The sequence below is a fragment of the Pelodiscus sinensis genome, chromosome 12 (assembly GCF_052426305.1).
Source record: "Pelodiscus sinensis isolate ZL-2025 chromosome 12, ASM5242630v1, whole genome shotgun sequence".
Taxonomy (NCBI): Eukaryota; Metazoa; Chordata; order Testudines; family Trionychidae; genus Pelodiscus; species Pelodiscus sinensis.
This window is the reverse complement of record NC_143063.1, coordinates 855,368-882,298: the sequence shown is the minus strand read 5'-3', so window position 1 is coordinate 882,298 and position 26,931 is coordinate 855,368. Positions and strand designations below refer to the sequence as shown.

Below are 26,931 nucleotides of genomic sequence, written 5' to 3'. Positions count from 1 at the left end.
CCTGAACTTAGTGGTGCTGCCAGCCCAGTCCAAGGTTAGTGCTGGGAGGGGGGGTGTCACCACGGCTGCAGCCCTCTCCCTTTGCAATGAAGCGAGGCTGAACCACTCATACGGGTCTGGGAAAGCCCTTCAGGTACCTCCACACCGTCCCTTCCAGGGGCACAGAAGGGGAAGTGCGTTGTCCCACAGTTCACTGGCAGAGGCTCCGAGCGGCTCAGCACACTGCAGCACAGAGCCCCGTGGGCTGCGCCCCACTGGTGAGCATCCAGGAGATGGGTGGGGGTTTGCCATGTGGCTGCTCACCCTAGTTACCGGCTGTGAAGACACACATATGGGCGCACTGAAACCAGAAGGGGTGTAAAAGCCAGCTGCTGCTGTTTGCTGACGGGCCAGAGATTGCACAGTGCTGAAGAAGGCCCGAGGGGAAAGCAGAGCAGCAGCAGAGGCTGCCCACCTGTGCGGTGGGATAGTCCAGGGACAAGAGGTGGAGTGGTGGCTACAGAGCTGTAGCTCCTGCAAAGATTCTCTGCCTTCAAGAAGAAACTGACTGGTAGGGTCTGAAGGCAACAGGGCAGCATGACCCGTGGGTAGGGGACTGCGTCACACACCATTGCACAAGGACGGCCCTTGCAGACCAAAATTACACCTGTCTTACATTGTGGAACAGAGGCCAGTGGATGGCATATTTCCAGCAGTATTATTAGTCTCATTTTGTAGCTGGGGAAACTGAAGCACACTGCGAGTTTTGCCTGTGAATGCACTGGGAGCAGCACTAGACCTGGGCAAGTTACCTCTGTAGGTGCTTTTGAAAACCCTAGTAGGCCCCTAGCTGCATTTTTAAGTGCCTACGCATCATTACAATCTGATCCTAAGACTTTCCCATGGCCATGCAGAGACGCAGGGGGATTAGCACCCAGGTCCCTGGTTCTCCGCTTTGGGTTCATTTGTCCCTTTGACACCTTTTGAAACAGCCAGGAAACCCCTCACTTTTGTTTTCAGCCCTATTTTCCATTGTCTCGAGGCACAGGGAGCTATGGAGTTCCAGCTCAGTTGTATGTACTAGCACAGTAGCCAGCCCCACACTCTCATAGGCACCAGAACTCTGTGTTAACAACCTTTATTCCAAACTGCATTTTCAAATAGCAAACAGACACCAGGTCAAAGCCACTTTGCTAACAGTCTTCCTAGCCTCTGATCTCAGAGGGCAAGCTCAGCTGGGAGGCATAATGAAGCCCCTGTGTTTCTGGGGTACAACTAGAGTGAACCCTCCTCTGCCCTGTTGGGAAAAGCTGCAGCACCTTTGGTAATACACCCAGGCTGTGTCTAGACTGCATCCCTTTTCCGTAAAAGGGATGCAGATTAGACACAGCACAATTGCAAATGAAGCAGGGATTTAAATCTCCCCCGCTTCATTTGCATAAACATGGCTGCCGCTTTTTTCCAGCTCGGAGCTTTGCCAGAAAAAAGCGCCAGTCTAGACGGGGATCTTTTGGAAAATAAAGCCTTTTCCGAAAGATCCCTTTTCCTGATTTTAAGAGGAATAAGGGATCTTTTGGAAAAGGCTTTATTTTCCGAAAGATCCCCGTCTAGACTGGCGCTTTTTTCTGGCAAAGCTCCGAGCTGGAAAAAAGCGGCAGCCATGTTTATGCAAATGAAGCGGGGGAGATTTAAATCCCTGCTTCATTTGCAATTGCGCTGTGTCTAATTTGCATCCCTTTTACGGAAAAGGGATGCAGTCTAGACACAGCCCCACAGTAAGTGACTCCTCCTTTGGGCAGGAATGTTTGGGTTTGGAAGGCAACAGGAAGGAAATTGTATTGGTAGCTAGCAACTGAGGGAGGATAAATTGACATGGAGTCAGACCACATACTCAGATAGCTGGGATCTTCTCCACTTGCCTCATGGCAAGTTTCATAGAATTTGACTACTAAATCAGGCCATGGACAATGATATGCCTGCCAGGCCATTTCAGTAATAATGCGATCTATTGGCTTGCTCTTTGGTGGGAGTTTTCAACAGCAAGCCCTGTTCTACACCGTGAGCATGTGTGCCTGCCCCGTGTCCCCTTGAGGTCACCCCACCCGGTGGTTGCAGCAGGCGTGCAGATCCTGGCAGGCAGCGGGGGGAAGATTCTGGTGCTGCTTTTCACCACCAAGGCATGTCTGTGTTGAAGAGTTTCAGATCTGGACTGAGGTGGGGAGGGACATGAAGAACATTAGGGTTCAGCCCGAGGAGATGCATGGCTGCACTTGGAGTTGCACGTGGCTCGGCCATGGAGGGGGAGGGGGAGGGGGAGGGGGAGGGGGATGCCTGTTTAAGAAATGGGGCACTGCTGCACGTCACTAGGTCATTTCTCAGGGGTTATGCCCTTTAAGTAGTAAACCCAGGAAATACCTGCCCCCATGCCCGATGCCCGAGCGCAGGAGACGACTAGCTTGCTGGTGACGGGCATCTTGCTGCCGCTCGGATTCCCCTCGAAGCTGACGGTGATAAAGATGCTCTTCTTGGAGCGGATGGTCTCAACGGCCTTTACGGTAAAAGCTGGGTTCTCCACGCTGTAGGTGAAGGCCGTGTGCTGCAGGAACACGTTCTTGAAGGGAATGGCTGTGTTGGAGCCAGCCTTGATCTGAAAGGGGCCCTGTGGCTTAGGGGGCACCGACACACCGAAGAGCGGGATGTTGTATTCTCCGCCGATGGGGGAAGACAGGAGGAGCGTTGCTCTCGATTCACCCAGCTGGTAGGGTTCATAGGTTACGTCCACGCTGACCTCTGCGCCCCCCTGTGGGCCTGGGGGAGCATTGATCATTTTATCCGTGTGGAAATCTGAGCCATCGATCTGCAAGGGAAGAGAAGGTGCCACTTGGATTCCGGGAAGGCATTTTAGCTTCTGTGCCCTGGGTCTGACAGAGCCCAGACCTCAGGACCAGAAGGGGTAGCGAGGTAATTTAGCATCAGCAGGATCCTGGGACAAAACATATGGGGGGGGGGGATCTTTACCATTGTCTAAATGAAATGCACATTCCAGCCGCCTTCATTAGGCCCTGCTCTGAGCACAGGGCTGCCCACACCACACCCAGCCCCAAGTGAACCTCTGACTGGCTTAACCATTGTGCTTCTGTGGCCTTGGGCAATGACACGCACCATGGCTAAGGGCAGATCTACGCTTGATCTAAGCAATGCAGCTTGAGCGACCTTCGTAGTGTGATGCAAGTCAATGCAGCTTAGATCTTCTTACCGCGGGGTCCACACCACGCTGTGCTGGAGAGAGAAATACTCCCCATTCCGGTGAAGTACCGGAGTTGACGTCTGTGGGGCGGGTGGCTGATTTAGTGGGGCTTCACTACACCCACTAAATTGTGCGTGGTGGATCACCTGACGCAGCGTGGGTCCTGGCTGGAGTGCAGACGAGCCCTGTGGTTGCCACCAAAGGGGACAGCTGCATTCCAGTTAATAGCAGCAGCAGCAGCTAGCGCCCATCTAGCACATCAGTAGAGCTCAGAGCACTTTACAAAGGAGAGCAGTGACATTTAGCCCATTTCACAGAGGTGGAAACTGAGGCACAGAGAGGGAAGCTACTTGCCCACTGTCACCAGCAGGTCAGTGGCCAAACTGAGGCTACAGTCCAAGCCTCCAAAGTCCCAGTTCAGTGCTCTGCCTCCTGGGCCACACTGCCACCCTAAGCACCACTGCATTGCAGACCGGCCGAGCCCTCCAGAGAAGAGGACCCCTGCAAAAGGCTCCGCTTTGGTAGTGCAGGCGGGGGAAGGCTGCCTACATTCACCGCTACCTCACCACTGCACTGCAGGCTAGGGCAGGGAAGGGCAGAGCAGTTCTGAGGGGCCATGGACTGCTTAAGAGGGCAGGTCGGGGTGGCCTTAGGGCCACATCTGGGTAGGCAAATTGTGTGTGAGGCTACGAATGCAGGGCTGAAGCAGGAGGCTGGGGCATGGGCGGGGGCTCAGGGCAAGGGCTGCAAGAGGGGGCTTGGGGTGCGGACTCAGTCTGGACACCCCTTACCTTGGGCAACTCCCAGTTAGCAGCCTCGCAGTGCTAAGGCAGGTTCCCCTCCCCCGCCACATGCTGCTCCCGGCTGTGGCCCTCATGTCCAGCAGTGGCTCTTGGTGGGAGGGCTGACACTGTGTTGCCCTCGCTGGCAGCCACCGCCCCCGCAGCATCCTCTGGCCGCAGTTCCCGGGTCCCGGCCAACAGGAGCTGCAGGGATGGCACCTGCTAGTGAGGCCAGATGTGCTGGCTGCTTCCAGCGGGCACGAGGCCAGGGAGGGAGGGAACTTGCCTTAGCGCCACGGTGCCACCAGACTGGTAATCCTAAAGGCGGGCTGAAAAGCCCTGGGACTGTAGTTTGCCCACCCCGGGGCAAGCAGGCTAAGCTGCCTGCTGAATGTTTGTTCCTCCACCCCTGAGAACTTGTGGCTTCCTTACTCTTCGGCTAGCCCCAGAGGAGGGAGGGCGGGGGCATGGGTCACCTTGCTGGTATACTCCGTTCTCTGCCGGGTGTAGTTAATGAACTTGGTGGTGATGCTCTGGCTGCTGCCCAGCATGGCATGGAAGTACAGCGGCTTCTCGGGCCTGGCTGCAGTGGCTTTCAGGTTCAGGTCGTACTGGAAAGAGCCCAAGTCGCTGCTCTGGAGCACCAAGCGCCCACTGACCTCCCCGACTTTCAGGGGCTGGAATTCGAACATGAGCACCCCCTGTCGGAAGAGAGAGTGCAGCCTGATTCATCTGCGTGGGGGCAGAAAGGCTAGTGCCCAGCCCAGGGATGGACACTAGCGCTCGGTATATTGCACCGTGGACCGTCACCAGCCGCTGCGATGTCCAGTGCCCTGGCAACCCATCAGCGCCCACTTGTGTGTCTCAACGGCAGCACCATGCAGAAGCAATTGGGTTTACATGGCGGGCAGATGGGTGAGAATTAATCACTTGCCATTTATCAGTTCCTGAGATGTAATGACACGCAAGCAGCCCCCAGCGGGACAGAACGAGAGAAGAAACTGGGGAGGTAACAAAGTTGTTTCGTTGTTTTGACCACTCTGCTTGTGTGTTATGTTCCCCCCTCAGCCCGCGAGCCTGTAAACTCTTTTGGGGACAGGCCTTCTCACTGATAAGTCTGTACCGGCTGAGCCCCAGGGGTAGTCTCCAGGAATCACCGGAACGTTGCTATCAAGACTCTGTTTCTACTTCTCACACCCAGCTCGGAGGGGCACACGATGCATTGGCAGAGTGACGCCCATGTCTGTCGGTCTGTCATTAACCAGTCGTGTCCTTCCTGCTTCGGGGAGAAGTCAAAGCTGCCCCCAGCCCACAGACTCCAGAATAAACGGCATTCTCCACCCAAGTGCCTGTCCATTTGTGCTTGGGGCCGGGGGAGCTCGGTGAAGCCCCGAGCAGCTCGACCCCCCCGGCGGCAGGGGGCAGGGTGCTGAGCTCAGCAAGGCCTACGTGGAAGCAGCTGGATGGGGCACGGAAGGGCGGGCCGACGCCTAGCGGAGCTGCACTGGGAGAAGCAGGGATTGCGCTCTGCGGCAGCACAGCCCTGAGGGACGGACACGGGGCGCCTGACTCGGGCTGGCCTGGCAATCACAGCGGGGCAGGAAGGCCTGTGACAGCTCTGCACGTGGCTGGGCAGGGGTCTCAGGCTTCCGAGCGCTGCAGGGCAGGGAGAGTCTCTCCCCGACCGCTCACATTTCCTAACCCGCCCCGTGTGGCCCTGCAGGGACGCAGCCCGAGGATCAGGTGGGGGCTGTTCCCGCCGGAGCGCACAGCAGGCTAACACCTGGGCCAGGCTGACAGTCCTGGCAGAGGGAGGGGTCCGGCTGGGCGAGGCGCTGCCATACCTCGGACTGGGCGGGCACAACAAACTGCGGCGGGAGGCTGATGTCGGGCACTCTGCAGTCCGTAGTAAATGCCACCAGGGAAGGCAGAGGGTTTTCGACCTTGATGGAGGAGCAGGTGCTCTGCCGAACAGGGGTCACCAGGTCGATGGTGCTGACCGGACCGGAAGGGATGGCCTTGAATGTGACCAGGTAGAACAAGTACTCCTGCGTCCCCTCGTTGCGAAAGGTGACCTGGAATCAAGTGCAGCAGAGGGATCGTGCAGGCCCTGGGGAGCTGGGCGCTCAGGTCACCTGCCTGCTACGTCCGCCGGGCCGAGAGCAGCGGCCCTGAGCGTTTCCGGGGAGCCCAGGCGCCTGGCTACAGAACAGTCACTTCACTCTGGGCAACTCACAGTTCCAGTGTTTGATTTAACATCTTAGAGCCCCTCCCCCCAAGCAGCAAGCAGGCCGGGGAGTGGCCCTACCTTGGCACTGAAGAGCCCTTCTTTGTAGGAGAAGAAGGTGAGCTTGTAGTCCTTCCTGGCGGAGGCAGGCACTTCCATGTAGTCCAGGCCCTTCAGCGTGGTGGTGACGTCCAGCTTTTCTGGTTTGATCACATCCACTATCACATGGAACCTGGGGAGAGAAACGAGAACGGCCGAAGGCCTATTTCCGCTGCCAACAGGCAGGCTGATTGTTACAGCCAGGGTAAGCCCCCCCCAAAGCCCTGGCGTGCCCCCGCGTCCCTCAGAACACAGGCTGAGCCTGCCTTCCCCTGGGGTGGCACGCCTGCCCGCTTTGCCGAGGCTCTTGGAGCCAGGCTTGTGTTCACAGAGCCCACCTAAGCTATCCCACAATTCCTGGGCCCGGCTTCTGCTCCTCGACAGCTGGTCCAACGCTGCTGTGCGGCTTTTCTGCATTCTACTGAGGATGGACCGAAATGCTGCTGGTCTGTTTTGCTAACCCATCAGAACCACAGATGGATCCTTGCCGTCTTGCCTCAGTGGCCACGTCTCTAGAGTCCATCGCTATTGAACAGCGAGGGTCTGTGGGCAGTCTGAACCCACGGGCCACGGATACCACGTATATCTGTCCAGGCAACCCCTGGAGCACAATGCTCCCCAGCCGCACAGCCTGATCAGCACTTAGTGTGGTCTCTCCCCGGATGCCTATGTGATGGGCCGGACGTGGTAGCTAGGCAGGGTGCTACTACAGCTGTAGGGGAGAGGTGATGCCCCTGTGACAAGCCTGCTGAAGGCCTAATCATGCATCATTTCTAGAAAGCTCCTGCCCTGTGGATTTGCCCCCCGGCTACTATAGGGAGGGAGATGGACTTTATCTGGCACACACGCTCCCAAAGCCAAGAGGACTGTCAGCCAGGTCCCTGCGTCCTGAGAGAGGGATCAAGGCCCGTCTGATGACACATTGCTGCGTGCCAACCTTGGGCCCAGCCAGTCTCCCTGGGGGCGTTCTGGGAACCCGCCTGGCAGCACAAGCCAGCTTCTTGGCTGGCGGCTGGGAGCTGCTAGAGTATTAGCCCCAGAGATGGAGACAGCATGGAACGCGCCCTTCTGTGCTGCGAGCTAGGAAAGGCCGGGCCCTCCCCACTTTACCTTTGTGGCTTGTTCAGCCAGTTTGAGACTGGGAGCAATTCAGTGTAAGTCGTCTTGCATGGCACCTCGCGGACCATGGTCCCAGAAGACTTAGGGGGCTCTGCAGTCCCCTGCAGGAGGTACAGCAAACCTGTCCCATCAGGCAGCGGGAAGAAGATGGAGCCCTAGAGACAAAGCAAAGCATGGGTTGGTTCCCCTGACTTCATGCGCCCCTGGTCAGCATCGTTATCTGCTCCCGAGCACGCACACACGCACAGGCCAGAGCTGAACATAAGAACGGCCGTACTGGATCAGACCGAAGGCCCAGCTAGCCCAGTAGCCTGTCTGCCGACAGTGGCCAGCACCAGGTGCTCCAGACGGGGTGGACCGAAGACAATGATCAAGTGATTTGTGTCCTGACATCCATCTCCAGCCTCTGACAAACAGAGGCCAGGGGCACCATTCCTTACCCCCTGGCTAATAGCTTTTTATGGACCTAACCTCCATGTATTTATCTAGCGCTAACTCTGTTCTAGTCCCAGCCATCACAGCCTCCTCTGGCAAGGAGTTCCACAGGTTGACTGTGTGCTGTGTGAAGAACAACTTTCTTTTATTAGTTTTTATTAGGTGCCGGTATGAAGCCAACTGCTCTGTGCTGCATGGCCCAGGGAAGTCGGCTGTTTGCGCCAGCCCAGGCAGACGCACTTCAGAGCGAGGCTCATCCTGCGGCCATAAGGAGTTGAGACCGGGCTCTCCTATTCTACCGCTCACCCCAATACTGGGTGGCTGGAACAAAGCAGGCGGGGCCTGGCTGTCACTGCACCATGCTGGTTCTTGGCTGTGCTAGTCTCTGGGTGGCCTTGTGCAGCTGGCAGCGGGACAGGCCATGCCCAGAGATACCCCAGCAGCGGGGGAGTGCCAAGATGAGCTGTAGGGTGCTCCAACACCTCCTTCTGCAGTACTCTGGGCAGATCAGCATCCCTGGCTCTGCCCTCGACCCCCAACGGCTGTCTAACGAGGGGTCCCAGCAGTCACAAGTGCTCGACAAGCTGGGGAAAGGGGAGCTTTCCCCTGGGGCCCTCATTATCTCTGCCACAATGCTCCAGCTCCCACCTCCTCCTGCAGAGTCCCCCAGGTGGGGATGTGCAGCCTCCCTCTGGCCCCACCCGCTTCAAAGCCTGTTTCCCCTGCTCCCAGCCTTTCCCTCTCCTCCTCGGCACCTCCCTGTTCGCCTGCAAACCAGCTCCCTTGGTAGGGGGCCATATTTTCCTCAAGGGAAAATGGGACTCTCCATGGGGCTGACCTGTGGTGTCCTCTGAGCCCCCTTCCACCTCCCCCAGCCCAAGCTCCCTGCTGCCTGTCAATGCAGGGTTGGCCCATCCTGAGTCGCAGAGGGCTGGCATTACCACTCCCCCTACGTGTGTCCCTCCATGCCCCGCCAGGGGCTGCACCTGCAGCTCGTGCCAAAACGGAATTTGGCCCATTGGCTCATCCACTGACAAGAGCCAACAGGGCAAATGACTATTTTTACCAACCAACGGGGACAGGGCTTCAAACACGGACAGTCCCAGCCACAGGGCTGTGTGGTCCCCAGGAGCCCGGCTAACATCATAGCAGCCGCAGCACCTTACACTGGGGTTCTTAAGTCTATGTAGCTTGCAGGGTTTTCACTCTTGTCCCTGTTACTTTCCATGGAACTAGCTTCCTCATGTATCTGTAGTTCCGCTTTCTGAAGTGCAATGCTGCTCCGGGGTTTCTTTGGTATTTCTCCTCCTAAAAGGATGCTACATTTCATTGCATGAGGTGGCTGTTCCTGTTATATTCACCTCCTGAACCACATCCTTTGCGCCACTTCAGACTAAATCAAGACTTGCCTCTCCCTTTGGGTTCCAGGTCTAGCCCTCCAAGAAGTAGCTTTTAATGGGGTCTCAACATTTTATCTCCACATGCTGCCCTCACTTAAAATCCTCCATTATCATTGGGCTGTTTGGTTTTGTAGCCTTTCTACTTTCCCTGAGCATGTCGTAATCACCATCACTACTCTGGTCACGTGGCTGGGAGCACGCGCCGTGCTACACTCTTAGTAAAGCGTGGAATTCTGATCCAGGGAATTTGACAGTACCAGTTCATTTAAGATTTTGACTATATTTGCCTCTGCTTTCTTTTCCATCTAGTGCCACCCCTACTGCACTACCGCCCTATCATTCCGATATATTTTGTACCCTGGCATTACTGTGTCCAGTTGATTATCCTCATTCTACCAAGTTGCTGTGATGTCTACTGTAGCAATACCCTCATCTAAACACAGGCACTCAGTTTCACCCATCATGGTATTTAGACTTCTAGTATTTGCACACAAGGACATTTACAAGTTTTCAACATTTAGTTGTTTGCTTTCCTGCGATATAACTGACTGGGACTCCTTGTGGGCTGACCTTCTCTACAGTTCCTGCTAGTGCTTTATCAATGTCTATCCTCTCTTCTGCACTAGATATAGAGAGCCCCTGCTAATAAATCCTCCGCATCAGCTCTCAGAAGTGTGTGATGCTCCACACCTGTCAGCTCTTCCCCAGCCTTAGCTGAAACACTGCTCTACAACCCCGGTTCATTTGAATGGTGTGCCAGCAATCTGACTGTTTTGGTTTAGGTAGGGCCCAACCTTCCTGAATAGGCTCCCGCTTTCCCCAAAGGGTCCCCAATTCCTAATCAATCTAAATCCCTTCACTGAACACCATTTTCTAATCCACACATTGAGCTCCCACAGTTCTGCCTGTCTTCCCAGGCCTTCAGGACCTGGTGTCCTACTTTTCTCTACATCATTGGTACCTGCATGTACCAGACCCTCCCCAGCACTGCCTGTAAGTCTATCTGGCTCTCTCGAGAGGTCTGCACCCAATTCACTGTGTGGTTCTCCCAGTCACTAGCTATACTTCTAATAGTCAGGCTCTCATTTACTAGTCCCTGTATCTCCCTATAACCGGAGTCCCTTCTCCCGGAGGGGTCTCCTCTGTGCAAGGGAAATCATGGCATAGTGCTGTGCAGACCACGGCTACAAGCGGGTTCAAACAAGAGCTGGACAGATTCAGGGAGGTTTGGTCCACCAATGGCTGTTGGCCAGGCTGGGCAGGGAGGGTGTCCCTGGGCTTTGTGTGCCAGGGGCTGGGAATGGGCGACAGGGGAGGGATCCCTGGACGATTCCCGGTTCTGTTCACTCCCTCGGGGGCACCTGCACTGGCCCCTGTGGGCCGACAGGGCCCTGGGCTGGCTGGGCCGAGGGTCTGACCCCGTCTGGCCGCTCTCATGACGTCACCTAGAGGGGAGAATCGTTCCCAGACTCAAAGCCTGCAGCTCTCTCTCCCGCAGAGCGCGGCCAGGTCTCTAGCGGGGCCAAGGGGGCTGCCAGCACTTTCACTCCTCCACAGCCCACACACCTGGTGCTTCTTGTTCTCCACGTTCATGCTGAGAGGTCTGTACGTGATCTCGTACGGCTTGTTTTGTTGGTGGGCCTCCACCAGGAGGAATTCGGGCCCTTTCCAGTGTTCCCCCTCAATGATGGGCTGCAGGTTCCATGCCTGGTTGCTCCGGTTGGAGAGCATGATAGTCTGGGTGTGCTTGCCACGCACCTGACACGTGAAATTCATCACCTGCAAGAGAGGGGCACACAGAGGTCTCATTCCCGGCGGGGATCCCTGGCCCAGTGGGGGGGGGCAGGTACCCCTGCCCATGTGCAGAGACAGGGAAGGGAGCGGGTGAAGGAGGCAGGCAGGTATGGACACAGGCACAGAGCCCCCCTTACAAGAGCGATTTACGTGGAGGGCCCAATTCTGCAGCCTTACTCGGCCCAACGCAGAGGGGCTCCTCACGTGTGCGCGGAATGAGCCAGCCTCACTCACAGGCCTCCCTGTGGACTGGCTGGTGGGCTCAGGCTGACCCGTGCGTTTGGAATTCAGGGGCACTGTGGGGCCCGGCCGTCAGGGCACGTTCCCATTCCTGGCTCTCCCTTCACAAGGTGCCGCCAGCCCACAGGGCGGCCCATGAGGGGTCATGTGAACACGGATGCTTAAGAGTCTCACTTGGCCCTCGGCCTAGAGTTAAAGCTCCGGCTGCAGCACTTTCTCCGGTGCTACTGCTGCCCTAACGTGGAGACGGGACATTCTGTGCCGCCAGTTACACCAAGCCAGCTTCCCGGCTGCACTGGGACAGCCCTGCCAGGGCCTCTCTGCCAAGTTACCTCCTTGGTCATGGGCACCGCCACGCAGCATCCCAGCAGGGTGAGCGTGAGCGCCTCGCTGCCCTGGATGGAGCACTGCAGGCTCTCATAGTGGATGTCTGGGTTCAGCTCACAGGGATGGAAGGTCACGTCGAAGGGGACTTCCATTCCGGGGCAGATGTAGCCCTCCACCGGGCTGATGGAGAAATCTGGCTCAAAACTCTTGCTGTCCCATTTAAATCTTTCCAGGAAAAGCAGAAAGGACAAAAGGGCAGATTAGAAGCTGGGCTCCCGTGTGCATCCCAGGCAGGGTTCTCAGACTTTCTGGTGTGTCAGCTCCAGATCCAGCCCCGGGCACGAGAGGTAACTAGGGGGCTTCACAGCTCACAGGTCCCAGCGCCTCGTGCGACAGCACTGGGCTGGCTGGCACGGCTGGGTCTGAGTCTGCAGAACTGGGCCTATGGGGAGGTCACACTCCACCACTGCTAACAGGCCATGATCTCCGGGCCCTCTGAGCGGAACAGGCCTAGGGCCAGGATGCCACATCACCTGACGCCGGTGTCGCCCGTGTTCTGCATGAGGATGCGCCGGGAAGCCTGGCTCCGCTGCACCACAGCTCCAAAGGGGATGTGATCCTGGTCCAAGCTCACTTCAATGCCCTGGCAGCAGCCCTGCACCACAAAGAAGGACCGCAGCAGCCCCATGCACTCGAGCATCACCTCCTCCGCAAACTGCGGGATGCGGCACTGCGGGGAGAAAGTCACCTCCACACTGCAGGTGCCCCCCTTGGGCTTCAGGGTGATGTCACTGGATGGAGACAAGCTGAGAACCTGCCCGGACAAATGGCCAAGTGAGAGCTCTGGCCCCTGGAACACAAAGTCCTCCCAGCGACTGAGCGTTACAGGCGAAGGGTCCCCCAGCGGCTTAGTATCATTCCTGGGCTGTCCCATCTTTATTAGCCCAATCCCAATGGCTCCCCGCCTCTCTGACCCTGAATGGGTTAGACACGCCAACGCCCCATCTCCGCCCCAGGCAGGGCCACTCTGACCCTGAATGGGTTAGACACGCCAACGCCCCATCTCTGCCCCAGGCAGGGCCACTCTGACCCTGAATGGGTTAGACACGCCAACGCCCCATCTCTGCCCTAGGCAGGGCCACTCTGACCCTGAATGGGTTAGACACGCCAACGCCCCATCTCCGCCCCAGGCAGGGCCACTCTGACCCTGAATGGGTTAGACACGCCAACGCCCCATCTCCGCCCCAGGCAGGGCCACTCTGGCCCTGAATGGGTTAGACACGCCAACGCCCCATCTCTGCCCCAGGCAGGGCCACTCTGACCCTGAATGGGTTAGACACGCCAACGCCCCATCTCTGCCCTAGGCAGGGCCACTCTGACCCTGAATGGGTTAGACACGCCAACGCCCCATCTCCGCCCCAGGCAGGGCCTCTCTGGCCCTGAATGGGTTAGACACGCCAACGCCCCATCTCTGCCCTAGGCAGGGCCACTCTGACCCTGAATGGGTTAGACACGCCAACGCCCCATCTCTGCCCTAGGCAGGGCCTCTCTGACCCTGAATGGGTTAGACACGCCAACGCCCCATCTCTGCCCTAGGCAGGGCCTCTCTGGCCCTGAATGGGTTAGACACGCCAACGCCCCATCTCCGCCCCAGGCAGGGCCACTCTGACCCTGAATGGGTTAGACACGCCAACGCCCCATCTCTGCCCTAGGCAGGGCCACTCTGGCCCTGAATGGGTTAGACACGCCAACGCCCCATCTCCGCCCCAGGCAGGGCCACTCTGACCCTGAATGGGTTAGACACGCCAACGCCCCATCTCCGCCCCAGGCAGGGCCACTCTGACCCTGAATGGGTTAGACACGCCAACGCCCCATCTCCGCCCCAGGCAGGGCCTCTCTGACCCTGAATGGGTTAGACACGCCAACGCCCCATCTCCGCCCCAGGCAGGGCCACTCTGACCCTGAATGGGTTAGACACGCCAACGCCCCATCTCTGCCCTAGGCAGGGCCTCTCTGGCCCTGAATGGGTTAGACACGCCAACGCCCCATCTCCGCCCCAGGCAGGGCCACTCTGACCCTGAATGGGTTAGACACGCCAACGCCCCATCTCCGCCCCAGGCAGGGCCACTCTGACCCTGAATGGGTTAGACACGCCAACGCCCCATCTCTGCCCTAGGCAGGGCCTCTCTGGCCCTGAATGGGTTAGACACGCCAACGCCCCATCTCCGCCCCAGGCAGGGCCACTCTGACCCTGAATGGGTTAGACACGCCAACGCCCCATCTCTGCCCTAGGCAGGGCCTCTCTGGCCCTGAATGGGTTAGACACGCCAACGCCCCATCTCCGCCCCAGGTAGGGCCACTCTGACCCTGAATGGGTTAGACACGCCAACGCCCCATCTCTGCCCCAGGCAGGGCCACTCTGACCCTGAATGGGTTAGACACGCCAACGCCCCATCTCTGCCCTAGGCAGGGCCACTCTGACCCTGAATGGGTTAGACACGCCAACGCCCCATCTCTGCCCCAGGCAGGGCCACTCTGACCCTGAATGGGTTAGACACGCCAACGCCCCATCTCTGCCCTAGGCAGGGCCTCTCTGGCCCTGAATGGGTTAGACACGCCAACGCCCCATCTCCGCCCCAGGCAGGGCCACTCTGACCCTGAATGGGTTAGACACGCCAACGCCCCATCTCTGCCCCAGGCAGGGCCACTCTGACCCTGAATGGGTTAGACACGCCAACGCCCCATCTCTGCCCTAGGCAGGGCCACTCTGACCCTGAATGGGTTAGACACGCCAACGCCCCATCTCTTCAACAGGTGCTGGACCCACTCCAGTCCCTGCTCTGCCCACTCTGCAGTTACGGCCACAGCTTTCGCGAGGGTCTCGCCAGGGCCCTGCACCATAGTGGCTCCGTAGGGCACTTCCCAGGAGACACACCCCAAGGCTGGCAGCCTCCTAGTGGGGAAACGTGCCTGGGGCTTGCAGGAGGGGTCCTGAGAGCCGGGAAGTGGCATGGCCCTCTAGTCTGGGAAGGGGAGAATCTGCAGGTCAAAGCTGGTGAGGTGGCTGAGGAGGGCATGGGCAGCTGGGAGATGGATTCGGAGGGGCAGGGATTGGTAGCTGGGATGTATTTATGTGCCTCCTTCTGGACCGGGAGAGAACAACTTTAGGAAGTTGTGGGGCAGCTGTCTCCAGGGCCAATTCCGACCTTAGCCAGGTTGCTGAGACTAGCAATAAAGGCCACAATTATTCTTATGCTGTTAACACCTGTTCACAGGCACCTGGCCTGAGTCGCACCACACGTGTCCCCAGGCAGCCTCGTCAGCAGTGACTTTTGGTCAACTGAGCCAGGGCCGTCCTTACGCTTCCCGGTCCCCGGAACCATCCTTCTAGATCATGGTGCCCTTCGCCACCTGGACACCTGCACCACTTCCCTCGTGGGGGGCTGCTCCGCAGGGCCAGCAGCTGCGGGGCAGAGAGGCTGGTGGAGGAGCAGGCGGGAGGCGCAGCAGCCCAGCTGCGAGTGGCGTGATGTGAGCAGGGGGCAGCTGTACAGCCACCCAGCCATGAGCAGCGGCTGGAGGGCGGGGGGATGCTGGCTGCCAGAGCGGTGCTGCTGCATGTGAACACACAATGGGTGCATGGGCTGGTTGCTACCATAGATCTCCAAGGCCTTGCCTTCCGTGCCGGGGGCCTGTGGCCTAACCTCGCAGTCCGCACACAGGACCCCGGGAGCCTTGCTGTGCTCGCACTAGGGCTGTTAGAAATCGCCTCATTGAACCTCATGAATTCTTAGTGGCACTTGCCCAGTCGATAGTCCCTGGAGGCGGGGCGGGCAGCTCCGGCCCCACTCCTGAGGCGACCCCCCGCGCTGCTGCCTCCGCCCAAGCCCCCTGCCCACCCTGGGAGCAAGCAGACACAGGCCAAGGGACCCCCCAGAAGGCAGGGAGGTGGGGCGGGCCCAGGAGATACCGCACCTGCCCCAGGAGGACAGGGTGTGGGTTGGAGTCTCCGCCCAGCAGCCCAAGCCCTGCCCACCCTGGGAGCAACCAGCCAGCCAACACAGGAGGCAGCAGCACAGGGTGCTAGGCAGGAGCTGGTCTGAGAGGGAGCCAGTTTAAAAACCAGCTCCTCTTGCAGTAACATGGGGTGGCAGCAGCCCATCTGGGGAGGAGAGGGTGAGGCTGAGCTCCCAGACCCAGTACGAGGCAGAAGGGAGCCTGGCTCCTAATACACGTTAAATGCTGAGCTGCAGCAGGGGTATGTCTCGGATTGAGAGCCAGGACTGAGCCAGGCTATCTACCCACCTGGCTCCTAATACACGTTAAATGCTGAGCTGCAGCAGGGGTATGTCTCGGATTGAGAGCCAGGACTGAGCCAGGCTATCTACCCACCTGGCTCCCAATACGCTTTAAATGCTGAGCTGCAGCAGGGGTATGTCTCGGATTGAGAGCCAGGACTGAGCCAGGCTATCTACCCACCTGGCTCCTAATACACGTTAAATGCTGAGCTGCAGCAGGGGTATGTCTCGGATTGAGAGCCAGGACTGAGCCAGGCTATCTACCCACCTGGCTCCTAATACACGTTAAATGCTGAGCTGCAGCAGGGGTATGTCTCGGATTGAGAGCCAGGACTGAGCCAGGCTATCTACCCACCTGGCTCCTAATACACGTTAAATGCTGAGCTGCAGCAGGGGTATGTCTCGGATTGAGAGCCAGGACTGAGCCAGGCTATCTACCCACCTGGTTCCTAATACACGTTAAATGCTGAGCTGCAGCAGGTGTATGTCTCGGATTGAGAGCCAGGACTGAGCCAGGCTATCTACCCACCTGGCTCCTAATACGCTTTAAATGCAAAGCTGCAGTGGCAGTAGACCCTGGTCCCAGTGCAAGCCAGGCTGCTAAACAACTTCCTGGCGGGGGAACGTATGTAGTCGATAGCATTCACCTATACGATTTTGCTTATCAGTTAATTGGCTGTGCTAGTGCACGTCTCATTGGCAGATGTAGCCATTTGGACGCATGTGAAATCAGGGCTAGGTGTGGCTCAAAGCAGTAATGCAAATGCCTGCAGGACACAAGCCTGAAGAGCTCAGTAAAGTAACTAAAGCCTGAAGACTCAACGTGAGCATCCGGAGGGGACGCGCGGGGGACGCGCGGCGCATCCGGAGGGGACGCGCGGCGCATCCGGAGGGGACGCGCGGGGCACGCGCAGCGCATCCGGAGGGGACACGCGGGGCACGCGCAGAGCATCCGGAGGGGACACGCGGGGCACGTGCAGCGCATCCGGAGGGGACACGCGGGGCACGTGCAGCGCATCCGGAGGGGACACGCGGGGCACGTGCAGAGCATCCGGAGGGGGACACATGGGGCACGTGCAGCGCATCCGGAGGGGACACGCGGGGCACGTGCAGCGCATCCGGAGGGGACACGCGGGGCATCCGGAGGGGACACGCGGGGCACGTGCGGCGCATCCGGAGGGGACACGCGGGGCACGCGCAGCGCATCCGGAGGGGACACGCGGGGCACGTGCAGAGCATCCGGAGGGGACACGAGGGGCACGTGCAGCGCATCCGGAGGGGACACGCGGGGCACGTGCGGCGCATCCGGAGGGGACACGCGGGGCACGTGCGGCGCATCCGGAGGGGACACGCGGGGCACGCGCAGAGCATCCGGAGGGGACACGCGGGGCACGTGCAGCGCATCCGGAGGGGACACGCGGGGCACGTGCAGCGCATCCGGAGGGGACACGCGGGGCACGTGCAGAGCATCCGGAGGGGGACACATGGGGCACGTGCAGCGCATCCGGAGGGGACACGCGGGGCACGTGCAGCGCATCCGGAGGGGACACGCGGGGCATCCGGAGGGGACACGCGGGGCACGTGCGGCGCATCCGGAGGGGACACGCGGGGCACGCGCAGCGCATCCGGAGGGGACACGCGGGGCACGTGCAGAGCATCCGGAGGGGACACGAGGGGCACGTGCAGCGCATCCGGAGGGGACACGCGGGGCACGTGCGGCGCATCCGGAGGGGACACGCGGGGCACGTGCAGAGCATCCGGAGGGGGACACGCGGGGCACGTGCAGAGCATCCGGAGGGGGACACACGGGGCACGTGCAGAGCATCCGGAGGGGACACGCGGGGCACGTGCAGCGCATCCGGAGGGGACACGCGGGGCACGTGCGGCGCATCCGGAGGGGACACGCGGGGCACGTGCAGAGCATCCGGAGGGGACACGCGGGGCACGTGCAGAGCATCCGGAGGGGGACACACGGGGCATGTGCAGAGCATCCGGAGGGGACACGCGGGGCACGTGCAGAGCATCCGGAGGGGGACACACGGGGCACGTGCAGAGCATCCGGAGGGGACACGCGGGGCACGTGCAGAGCATCCGGAGGGGACACGCGGGGCACGTGCAGAGCATCCGGAGGGGACACGCGGGGCACGTGCAGAGCATCCGGAGGGGGACACACGGGGCACGTGCGGCGCATCCGGAGGGGACACGCGGGGCACGTGCGGCGCATCCGGAGGGGACACGCGGGGCACGTGCAGAGCATCCGGAGGGGGACACACGGGGCACGTGCAGAGCATCCGGAGGGGACACGCGGGGCACGTGCAGAGCATCCGGAGGGGGACACACGGGGCACGTGCAGAGCATCCGGAGGGGGACACACGGGGCACGTGCAGAGCATCCGGAGGGGACACGCGGGGCACGTGCAGCGCATCCGGAGGGGACGCTTGGGCTGCTGGATGGGGGAAAGGGAGGGCTGGATGGGAGGCTTCTTCTGCTGTCTTCTCATGTTGCCCCTGCCCCCGGCATGCTTGGCCCCTCTCCCTGACAGTCAGGCCTGTGGGGGGAGCAAATGGGTCAGGGCCAGACACTCCCTGTGCCAGCTGCTGGGTCCCTGCTCCGGGTAGCATAGCAGCTGCTGGAGAGAGCCTGACTGCAGGGGTGACCACAGCAGACTGCCCCCTACCCAGGCCAAGCTGTTGGGGACAGGGGCTAAGTGAGCTGGTGACGCCCTCTCCCCCCAGCATGCCAGCTAATATGGGGCAGGGAGAGCGCAGTGGCCCCAGGCAGGGGGCAAGGTGGTGGGGGCCTCTGGCCAGAGGAGACATGTGGGGTGGGAGGTCACATGCCCTCCCGTTTCGACTGTACACGAATCATCTGTGAGAGCAGCTAACCAGGCGGGTCCCCGCGGTCCCCGGCCGAGCGCTGGCACACACAGGGGCTGCCCAGGTAATAGCAAGGCCTGGCTACGCCACGGTAGGTATTTTACGTTGGGATGAAGCAGACGTCCAGCCACGAGATGGGCACTGATGGGTGTAGCTGCTAATGAGCTTGAAGCGACAGGCTCAGGACGGATGGCAAAGGACCACCCAGCACGGGTAGGAGGAGCCCTACTGAATGCGTGTTAGGCACAGTGGCATTCGCACCCTCTAGGGGTCACAGTGGCACGCTGCCCGGATGCCCCTGGACCCTTCCTGGGCCGTCTCACCTGCTCCGGGGCTGGCGGCAAAGATTGGTGAGAGAATGTAAGTCGTGGGGCTTCGAGTCCAGCTGCTTAGCTACACTGGAGCCTTCCCTAAGGGCGAATGTCTCCCTTGATTCGGGGCACTCTCCCCTCCTAAGTACCTGCAACTCAGTGGCCACTTTGTCAGCAGCTGAGCCCTGCAGACCCTGTCTCACCTGGAAAAGCCAATAATGCCTCCCCACTGGTGCAGAGGACGTACAGCGCCAAGCCCTGGCTGGCTCCTGGCTATGAAGGCAGCACCCGTAAGCGGCAGGCTAAAGCCCAACCCAGTTGAAGAGGAGGCCTCACCTTAGATTCCAGCAGCTCCGGAACAGTGAACATGAACGTTAGGCTAAACGTGAGAAGAGCCGCACTATGGTTCACTATTCTGACAGTCTTCTTCATCGTTTGCCCAACAGAGAGCGCGCCCAGTTTCAACACTTTGCTGGGCAGATCCAAGATGTCGATCTGTGGGCAGGACAAGACCGAGATGGGGAAGGTGATGAGGGACTGGGGAAAGGGAGGGAGGATGGCCATGGGGGATGACTGAGGAAGGGGGAAGGGATTCGCTCTGACCGGGTGACGTCTGGGGCTATAGAGAGGTCTGAGCTCACCTTCATCTCCGTGCCCTTTCCCAGGACCTCGATGGTCTGCTGGGAGAGCCCGTTGATTTCAAAGGGGATGACGTCGTGGTAGGGAATGGCCTCTCGGGGATAGAACGTGATTGGCACCTCCATCTTCCCCCCAGGACTCAGCACGTCCGCCTGGAAGCCCACCTCGAAGTGCGCAGTGCTGGTGTACAAGCAGTCTAAGCTGTGGAAGGGCAGAAAACACCTTCCTGAATGTTTGCCGGGTGACCACTCAGCAGCAGGGAGTGTCCCCGTCCCTGGGCCCACAGCCCCCCGGTGCTCCAACTAGCTCTGCTGGCTGCGCCTACTCAGACAAATTCAGCAACTGAAGCTGGGTCTGCTTGGTGCCAGCAGGGCTGTTCTGACGGACGTAACCCAAAAGGGAAGTAAACAAGAGCAGCTTTAGACCCCCCCGGGGAAAGAAAACGCCCGGCAGGGCTCCCCGGCCGCCAGCACTTCTGCCAGACAGGTCAGTGCATGAAGGCACCCTCTCATCTCACATGAAAATGGGTCAGAGGGTCTAACGGTGTCCCTGCCCGTGTGATGACTGTCTATGGCCATTAGGCGTTGCGGAAGAGGAGTACAGAAAGACTGCCCCCTCTCCCGGGAAGAATGGGCCAGCAGTGAAGGTGCTAAATAGCGACTGGGGAAACATGGGTTCACTTCTCTCCTCTGCAACAGACTTCCTGCGTGACCCTGGGCATGTCTGTCTCAGTTCCCCCATCAGTACAATGGCCATAACAGCTCTGCCCTGGTTCAGTGCTCCCTAGAAGCGGAGAGATTCAGGTGCTGCCCTGCTGATTGGCAGAATGCTCACCGCCAGCAGCACGTTTCTACTAGTGGTGCATTTTGCACATGGACGGAAAAACTAGAGGGAACATGGATCCGCATTTTTAGCATTCAGCATTTTAAATAAAATGATTTTCTGTAGGAAAATTCTCATGTCATGGAAAAGGGCTGGTTTCTATTAAACTTCCATTGATCTACCCAGACCAGGATGCTCGCCCCAGAACAGCCGATAGCCCAGCGATCAGGGCGCTCCTCTGGGATGCTCAATCTCTGCTCTCTGACTCCACCCAGGGGGTCTAGCTTCCCACTGCTGCCCTACCTAACATCCTTGGCCTCCTTGTTTGTGATGGTGAGGGTGTGTCTGGCAGGGGGCATCCCGGCACAGTAGATGAAGCAGGTTCCGAAGTTGATCCTGGTGCAGGAGAAGTGGATGGTGGGAACCACCACTGAACCCAGAAGCACACAGCAAAACGTCGGTCCATTGCTGATCTGGGGAGAGAAGTGGCCACAGGTGGAAACTTTGCCAGGCAGCTGGAAGGTGTATGTGACGGGCCATCACTGACCTGCGCAGGGGACGGCCGGGGCGACCGCATGCCGGGAACGGCGGCCAGCCCCAAGCCCTCCCCTACGGCCTCGGCACAGGCTGGGGGAGCCGGCGGGACCGCGCGCTGCCACAGTGCCTGCGCCGGCGGGGGAGCATTGGCCCTCCCCGGAGGACGCGCAGGGAGGGGATGGGGTGGGAGGACGCCGGCACACTGCTGGAAGGAGAGGGGCCCCAGGCAGCGGCCAGTTTAAAAAGGCTCGCCGCCAGCGAGGAAGGGGGCAGCCTCCTCGCCGGAAAGGAGGAGAGGCCCTGGACCGAGGACGGACCCCGAGTGACACCAAGGCCGGCAGTCAGCCTGGCCTCGGCCCCGGGATCCCCGGGACGGTCACCGCGGCTGGCGGTCGGTCAGCCCCTGCTCCGACGGTGACCGGCCCCCGCCCCGCCGAGCCTGGAGGGAGCGGCCAAGCGGGAGCAGACCCAGTCGAGGGAGCAAACCCCTGAGACCTCGCCCGGATGACCCAGGACCCGAACTGCTGAACCAGGGTAGGTGGCGGAGACCGGAGTCACGATCCGGGGAAGCCCGGGAAGGGAGGAAGGAGCCTGGGGCGGAACGCTGGTGCCGGCCGTGGGTAGATGGGTTACGGCCGGAGTGACCCCCGTCTACCGCGTCGGGGCGCAAGCAAGCCCCGATGCTTAGGGCCCCGGGCTGGGACCCAGAGAGAGGGTGGGACAGGGTCCCCCTCCCTCCCCCGAAGGAGCATACAGCTCTGGATAACTTTAACTTAGACCCGTCATAGAACTAGGACCCCGAGTGGGAGCGAGCTTGGACTGGGGGCTCAGGCCCCCACCCCGCAGGGATGGGTGACAATTGCTGGGTCCGCTGACCCCCCCTTCCTGCCGGGGAGGGGGTGAGCGCACCCCTCACCCCTCACAGTGTATTCACACAGATGCTGCTGCAGCAGCTACGCGACAGCCAGAAAAGCTTATGCAGCAGGAACTGGCAATGGAGTGAGAGAAGAGCGATCCCTTCATGTCACGAGTTAGCATTTAAGGGAAATTTCATCCCTGTCCGGTAGCTGTCAGCGAGCAGCACAAGTCATAGCCACACCCCACGCCTGCCCGCAGAGGTTTTCTTCCCAGCAGGTGTCTAACAGGGTGGTCCCAGGACACACCACGACAGTGTCCCTATGCACTATGTTGAAATCAGAAACTCTGTTCTTGCTGGGTGCCATCCACTACCTTGGGCGGTCCCAGGCCTGCAGCTTGTCATGGATTCAGCTCGGACACCCAGGGTTACTCAGCTGCAATGCCCTAATTTCCAGTGTGGGATCTAAGTCAGGCTTTGCTCTAGCAAGCTCTCCTCTGCCAAAAGGGTTTGCCTGGCTTGAGGAAAGCATGATCCCTTGCCCTGACCTTTAGCTTAAGCTCCACGTCCTTTAAGATGCACATCTTCAGTGGGTGGAAGGCCAGCTGGGCGTGTGCTCGCCCGCCTGCCTCCACAGTGCCATCCTCAGGCGTGATGGAGACGTAGCGCCGCAGGGCTCTGGGGCCGGAAAACTCCCACGAGAAGCTGAAATTGAACTTGCCAGTGTTCAGCACACAGAAGTTGCGGTGAGCAGATTCGTTGATTTCCACCTGGAGGAGAGCACAGGGGTTAATATCCAAAGGGCCAGCGCACACAGCATGAATGGATGTCCTGCCATGGGTAGCGCTGAGCCAGAGAGGGGCTTGGGCTCTTCTGCACCACCACAGTGCACATAGTTCAGCAGGGGGTGGATCGAGGTGTGCAGGGCCAGGCTGCCAGGGCGTGTCTGTGAACACAGGTCTCTGCAAAGCGACAGCCCAGATGGACAAGCCTGTCCAGTGAGCTCCGGGCACTGGTATGCACGGGCCTCGGAACACCCTTCCCCACTGTGCCAAAACTGAATTCCAAAAGTCCACCTGGCAGCTGGCGCCAGAGTCGCTAATGACAAGCTGCCGTCCCAGCACACAAAATCATTGTTCCAGCAGCACCAATACAAATATACGCAGGGCACCGGCCATCTGCACCCTGGCCTGCAATGTTCCTCTACCTCCATCGCGTCTCCTTCTAGGAAGGCACCTTCCCTCCCTGTGAGTAGCATGGGACTCCACCAGAATCTGACACCATTTGCTTCATAGTTAGAGACATTGAGGCTAATGGCAATTGGAACAAATTACAACATGGTTTTACAAAAGGTAGAATGTGCCAAACCAACCTGATCTCCTTTTTTAAGAAAGTAACAGATTTTTTAGATAAAGGAAATGCAGTGGATCTGATCTACCTCGACTTTAGTAAGGCATTTGGTACAGTACCACATGAGGAATTATTGGTTAAATTAGAAAAGATAGGGATTAATATGAAAGTTGAGAGGTGGATAAGCAACTGGTTAAAGGGGAGACTACAGCGGGTTATATTGAAAGGTGAACTGTCAGGTTGGAAGAAGGTTACTAGCAGAGTTCCTCAGGGATCAGTTTTGGGGCCAATTTTATTTAATCTTTTTATCGCTGACCTTGGCACCAAAAGTGGAAGTGTCCTGATAAAATTTGTGGATGACACAAAGTTGGGAGCTATTGCCAATTCAGAAAAGGATCAGGATATCATACAGGAAGATCTGGATGATCTTGTAAATTGGAGTGATAGCAATAGGATGAAATTTAACAGTGAGAAGTGTAAGGTTATGCATTTAGGGATTAATAACAAGAATTTTAGTTATAAGCTGGGGACACATCAGTTGGAAGTAACGGAGGAGGAGAAGGACCTCGGAGTCCTGGTTGATTATAGAATGACTATGAGCCGCCATTGTGACATGGCCGTGAAAAAGGCTAATACGGTCTTGGGATGTATTAGGCGAGGTATTTCCAGTAGGGATAAGGAGGTGTTAGCGCCGTTATACAAGGCACTGGTGAGACCCCATTTGGAATACTGTGTGCAGCTCTGGTCTCCCATGTTTAAGAAGGACGAATTCAAACTGGAACAGGTACAAAGAAGGGCCACTAGGATGATCCGAGGAATGGAAAACCTGTCTTATGAAAGGAGATTCCAGGAGCTTGGCTTGTTTACCTTAACCAAAAGAAGGCTGAGGGGGGACATGATTGCACTTTTTAAATATATTAGAGGGATAAATACCAGGGAGGGAGAGGAATTATTTAAGCTTAATACCAATGTGGACACAAGAACAAATGGATATAAGCTGGCTAGTCGGAAGTTTAGACTTGAGATTAGACGAAGGTTTCTAACCATTAGAGGAGTGAGGTTCTGGAACGGCCTTCCAAGGGAAGTAGTGGGGGCAAAAGATCTATCTGGCTTCAAGATTAAACTAGATGGGTTTATGAAGGGGATGGTTTGATGAGATAACAGGATCTTGGTAACTAATTGACCATTCATTATCAGTTGGAAATAGGCCAATGGAGGGATGATAGGAGTTGCTATAGGGAACTTTCTGGGTGTCTGGCTGGTGAGTCTTGCCCACATGCTCCGGGTTTAGCTGATCGCCATATTTGGGGTCGGGAAGGAATTTTCCTCCAGGGTAGATTGGCAGAGGCCCTGGAGGTTTTTCCCTTCCTCTGTAGCATGGGGCACAGATCACAGCTGGAGGACTCTCTGCATCTTGGGGCCTTCAAAGTATTGGAAGGCTTCAATATCTGAGACATAGGTGAGAGGATTATTCTAGGAGGGGTGGGTGAGATTCTGTGGCCTGCACTGTGCAGGGGGTCAGACTAGATGATCATAATGGTCCCTTCTGACCTTGAAGTTGATGAGTCTATAATCTTGGGCCCTTCTGCAAGTGTGCTGGACCCAGGTGCAGCTGCAGAGCTAGGCACAGAATGACCCTTGTGAAATCCCTGGCTCAGGGATTCCTTGGGGTAACGGGGCTGCCAGGGCCAGGCCTGGAGTTGGCTGCTGTTTCACTGAAGACTATGGGAGATTTTCAGAAGTGCCCAAGGCACCTGGACATGTGCTCCTAAATCACTTGGGCACTTCTGAAGCACCTCTTTGGAGCCCAATTTGGCAGGGGCTCCAACCTTTCCGCCACTGTGGCTTGGGCCACCCCTTTCTTGCTGCAGCAGGACTGCTCTTCATGCCACAGATGCTTGGCAGGGAACGTGAGAGCTGTCAGTGTCGCAGTGAAGCAGGTGCCTGGCCGTACTTCAGAAGCCGGCAGAGAACACAAGGACGGGAGCCTTTGCCTCTAGGAATGTACAGTCAAAATGGCAGATTGAGGTCAGACCAGAGGACAATAACGGTGCTGCCTGGCCATTGTCTTAGGCCAGACAAAGCAAGCTGGCTGGACGTGACACGTGGGGGGCGAGGTTAGCGAGGCAGCTCTGCACACCAAGCCAAATGCACGGACAGTGTCTCAGCAAGGCGTGGCAAGGACACTGCCGCCAGCCCAGCTGTATGTGGGGGGCAGGTGGGCGCTCTGCCTGGGGGCCTGCTTCTACAGCCAGTCTCCTGAAACAATGTCCCCGAGTACCCCAGCACTGTGACGCCTGCACGCTTTTCAGCCCTCCTCCGCCGTCTCCACCCGCTCACCTCCTTAAAGTCAATGTGGCTGCTCTCCTGCAGGCCCAGCTCGGTGAACGAGCCGTCGTGCTCTTCACATCTGACGCACACATTCATGCTGTAGCCAACGGCTTTGACATTTAACGACAGGGGCTGGGTCTTTCTCTTGACATCGCAGATGAGGTTAAAGTTCACTTCCCCCTCCATGGTTGGTGTGAAGAGGATGGTAACAGGGAGCCTGCAGAGATGAACACGACAGCTTTATTCGCTGGCTCTTGGAACTCCATTGCACTAGAGGCTGTGAACGAGAGGGACGGATAGCCTTGTGCCTGGTGCACTAGAGTGCGACTCAGGAAAGCCATTCTGTACTCTGCCCCAGGAATAACTCGGGGCAAGCCAGTTAGTCCCTGTGTCAGCGCCCCATCTGCAAAACAGAGCGAAGTGCCCTGCCTTGCCTCACGAGGGCGCATGAAGGATAAACACATGAAGGATTTTGAAGTGCATAGGCAGGATTGCAAAGGGGCCAGATAGATACCTGAGGGTATGTCTACACTACAAAGTTAGTTCGAACTAATGGACGTTAGTGCAAATTAACTTTGATAGGCGCTACACTAGCGCTCCGTTAGTTCAAACTTAATTCGAACTAGCGGAGCGCTTAGTTCGAACTAGGAAAACCTCATTTTACGAGGATTAAGCCTAGTTTGAACTAGCTAGTTCGAATTAAGGGGTGTGTAGCCCCTTAATTCGAACTAGTGGGAGGCTAGCCCTCCCCAGGTTTCCCTGGTGGCCACTCTGGCCAACACCAGGGAAACTCTTCTGCCCCCCTCCCGGCCCCGGCCCCGTTAAAGGGGCACGGTCTGGCTACGGTGCCCGTGCCAGGTGCAAGCCTGCCAGCACCCAGCCAGCAGACCCTGCACCTGGCACGGCTCGAGCCAGCCACCCGATGCCCCCCAGCCCTCCCCCTCTTCCCGGGACCAGGCTGGTGGCTCCCGGGAGCTTGCCCGGGACCGCAAGAGGCGGGCACCCGCCTGGGCTAGTGCGGACATCGTGGAGCTCATCCACGATCTCCGCACTAGGCACAGGAAAGTGGCCGTCTAGGGCAGGAGAGCTGCCAGCCTGGCCACCCAGGAGCAGGTGTGCAAGAGAATCAAGGGGGTCCACTGAGACCCCCGACCCTGAGCCCTGAGCTTACAATGGCCGTCCTGGGTCAGACCAAAGGTCCATCTAGCCCAGTAGCCTGTCTGCTGACAGCGGCCAACCCTAGGGACCCTGGAGGGGTTGGA

At 58.4% G+C, this 26,931-nt stretch overlaps 1 protein-coding gene across 6 annotated transcripts in view; it reads right to left on the bottom strand.

The window, feature by feature from the left end:
- Positions 1–1,641: 1,641 nt before the first annotated feature.
- Positions 1,642–26,931, bottom strand: part of HYDIN (HYDIN axonemal central pair apparatus protein) — a 389,432-nt gene continuing 364,142 nt past the window's right edge. For 4 of the 6 annotated variants that reach the window (XM_089781371.1, XM_089781372.1, XM_089781370.1 and 1 more), the window contains 13 exons: positions 25,679–25,886; positions 22,537–22,758; positions 20,899–21,068; positions 19,776–19,974; positions 19,471–19,629; positions 12,183–12,463; positions 11,655–11,874; positions 10,855–11,067; positions 7,445–7,608; positions 6,317–6,467; positions 5,853–6,083; positions 4,485–4,709; positions 1,642–2,836 (listed from right to left, as the gene is read on the bottom strand). In XM_089781371.1, the coding sequence (XP_089637497.1) occupies positions 2,348–2,836; positions 4,485–4,709; positions 5,853–6,083; positions 6,317–6,467; positions 7,445–7,608; positions 10,855–11,067; positions 11,655–11,874; positions 12,183–12,463; positions 19,471–19,629; positions 19,776–19,974; positions 20,899–21,068; positions 22,537–22,758; positions 25,679–25,886 (2,932 nt within the window). In that variant the 3' untranslated portion in view covers positions 1,642–2,347. The remainder of the gene's footprint in view (positions 2,837–4,484; positions 4,710–5,852; positions 6,084–6,316; positions 6,468–7,444; positions 7,609–10,854; positions 11,068–11,654; positions 11,875–12,182; positions 12,464–19,470; positions 19,630–19,775; positions 19,975–20,898; positions 21,069–22,536; positions 22,759–25,678; positions 25,887–26,931) is intronic. The other 2 variants (XM_089781374.1, XM_089781375.1) reach the window with 1 other exon arrangement.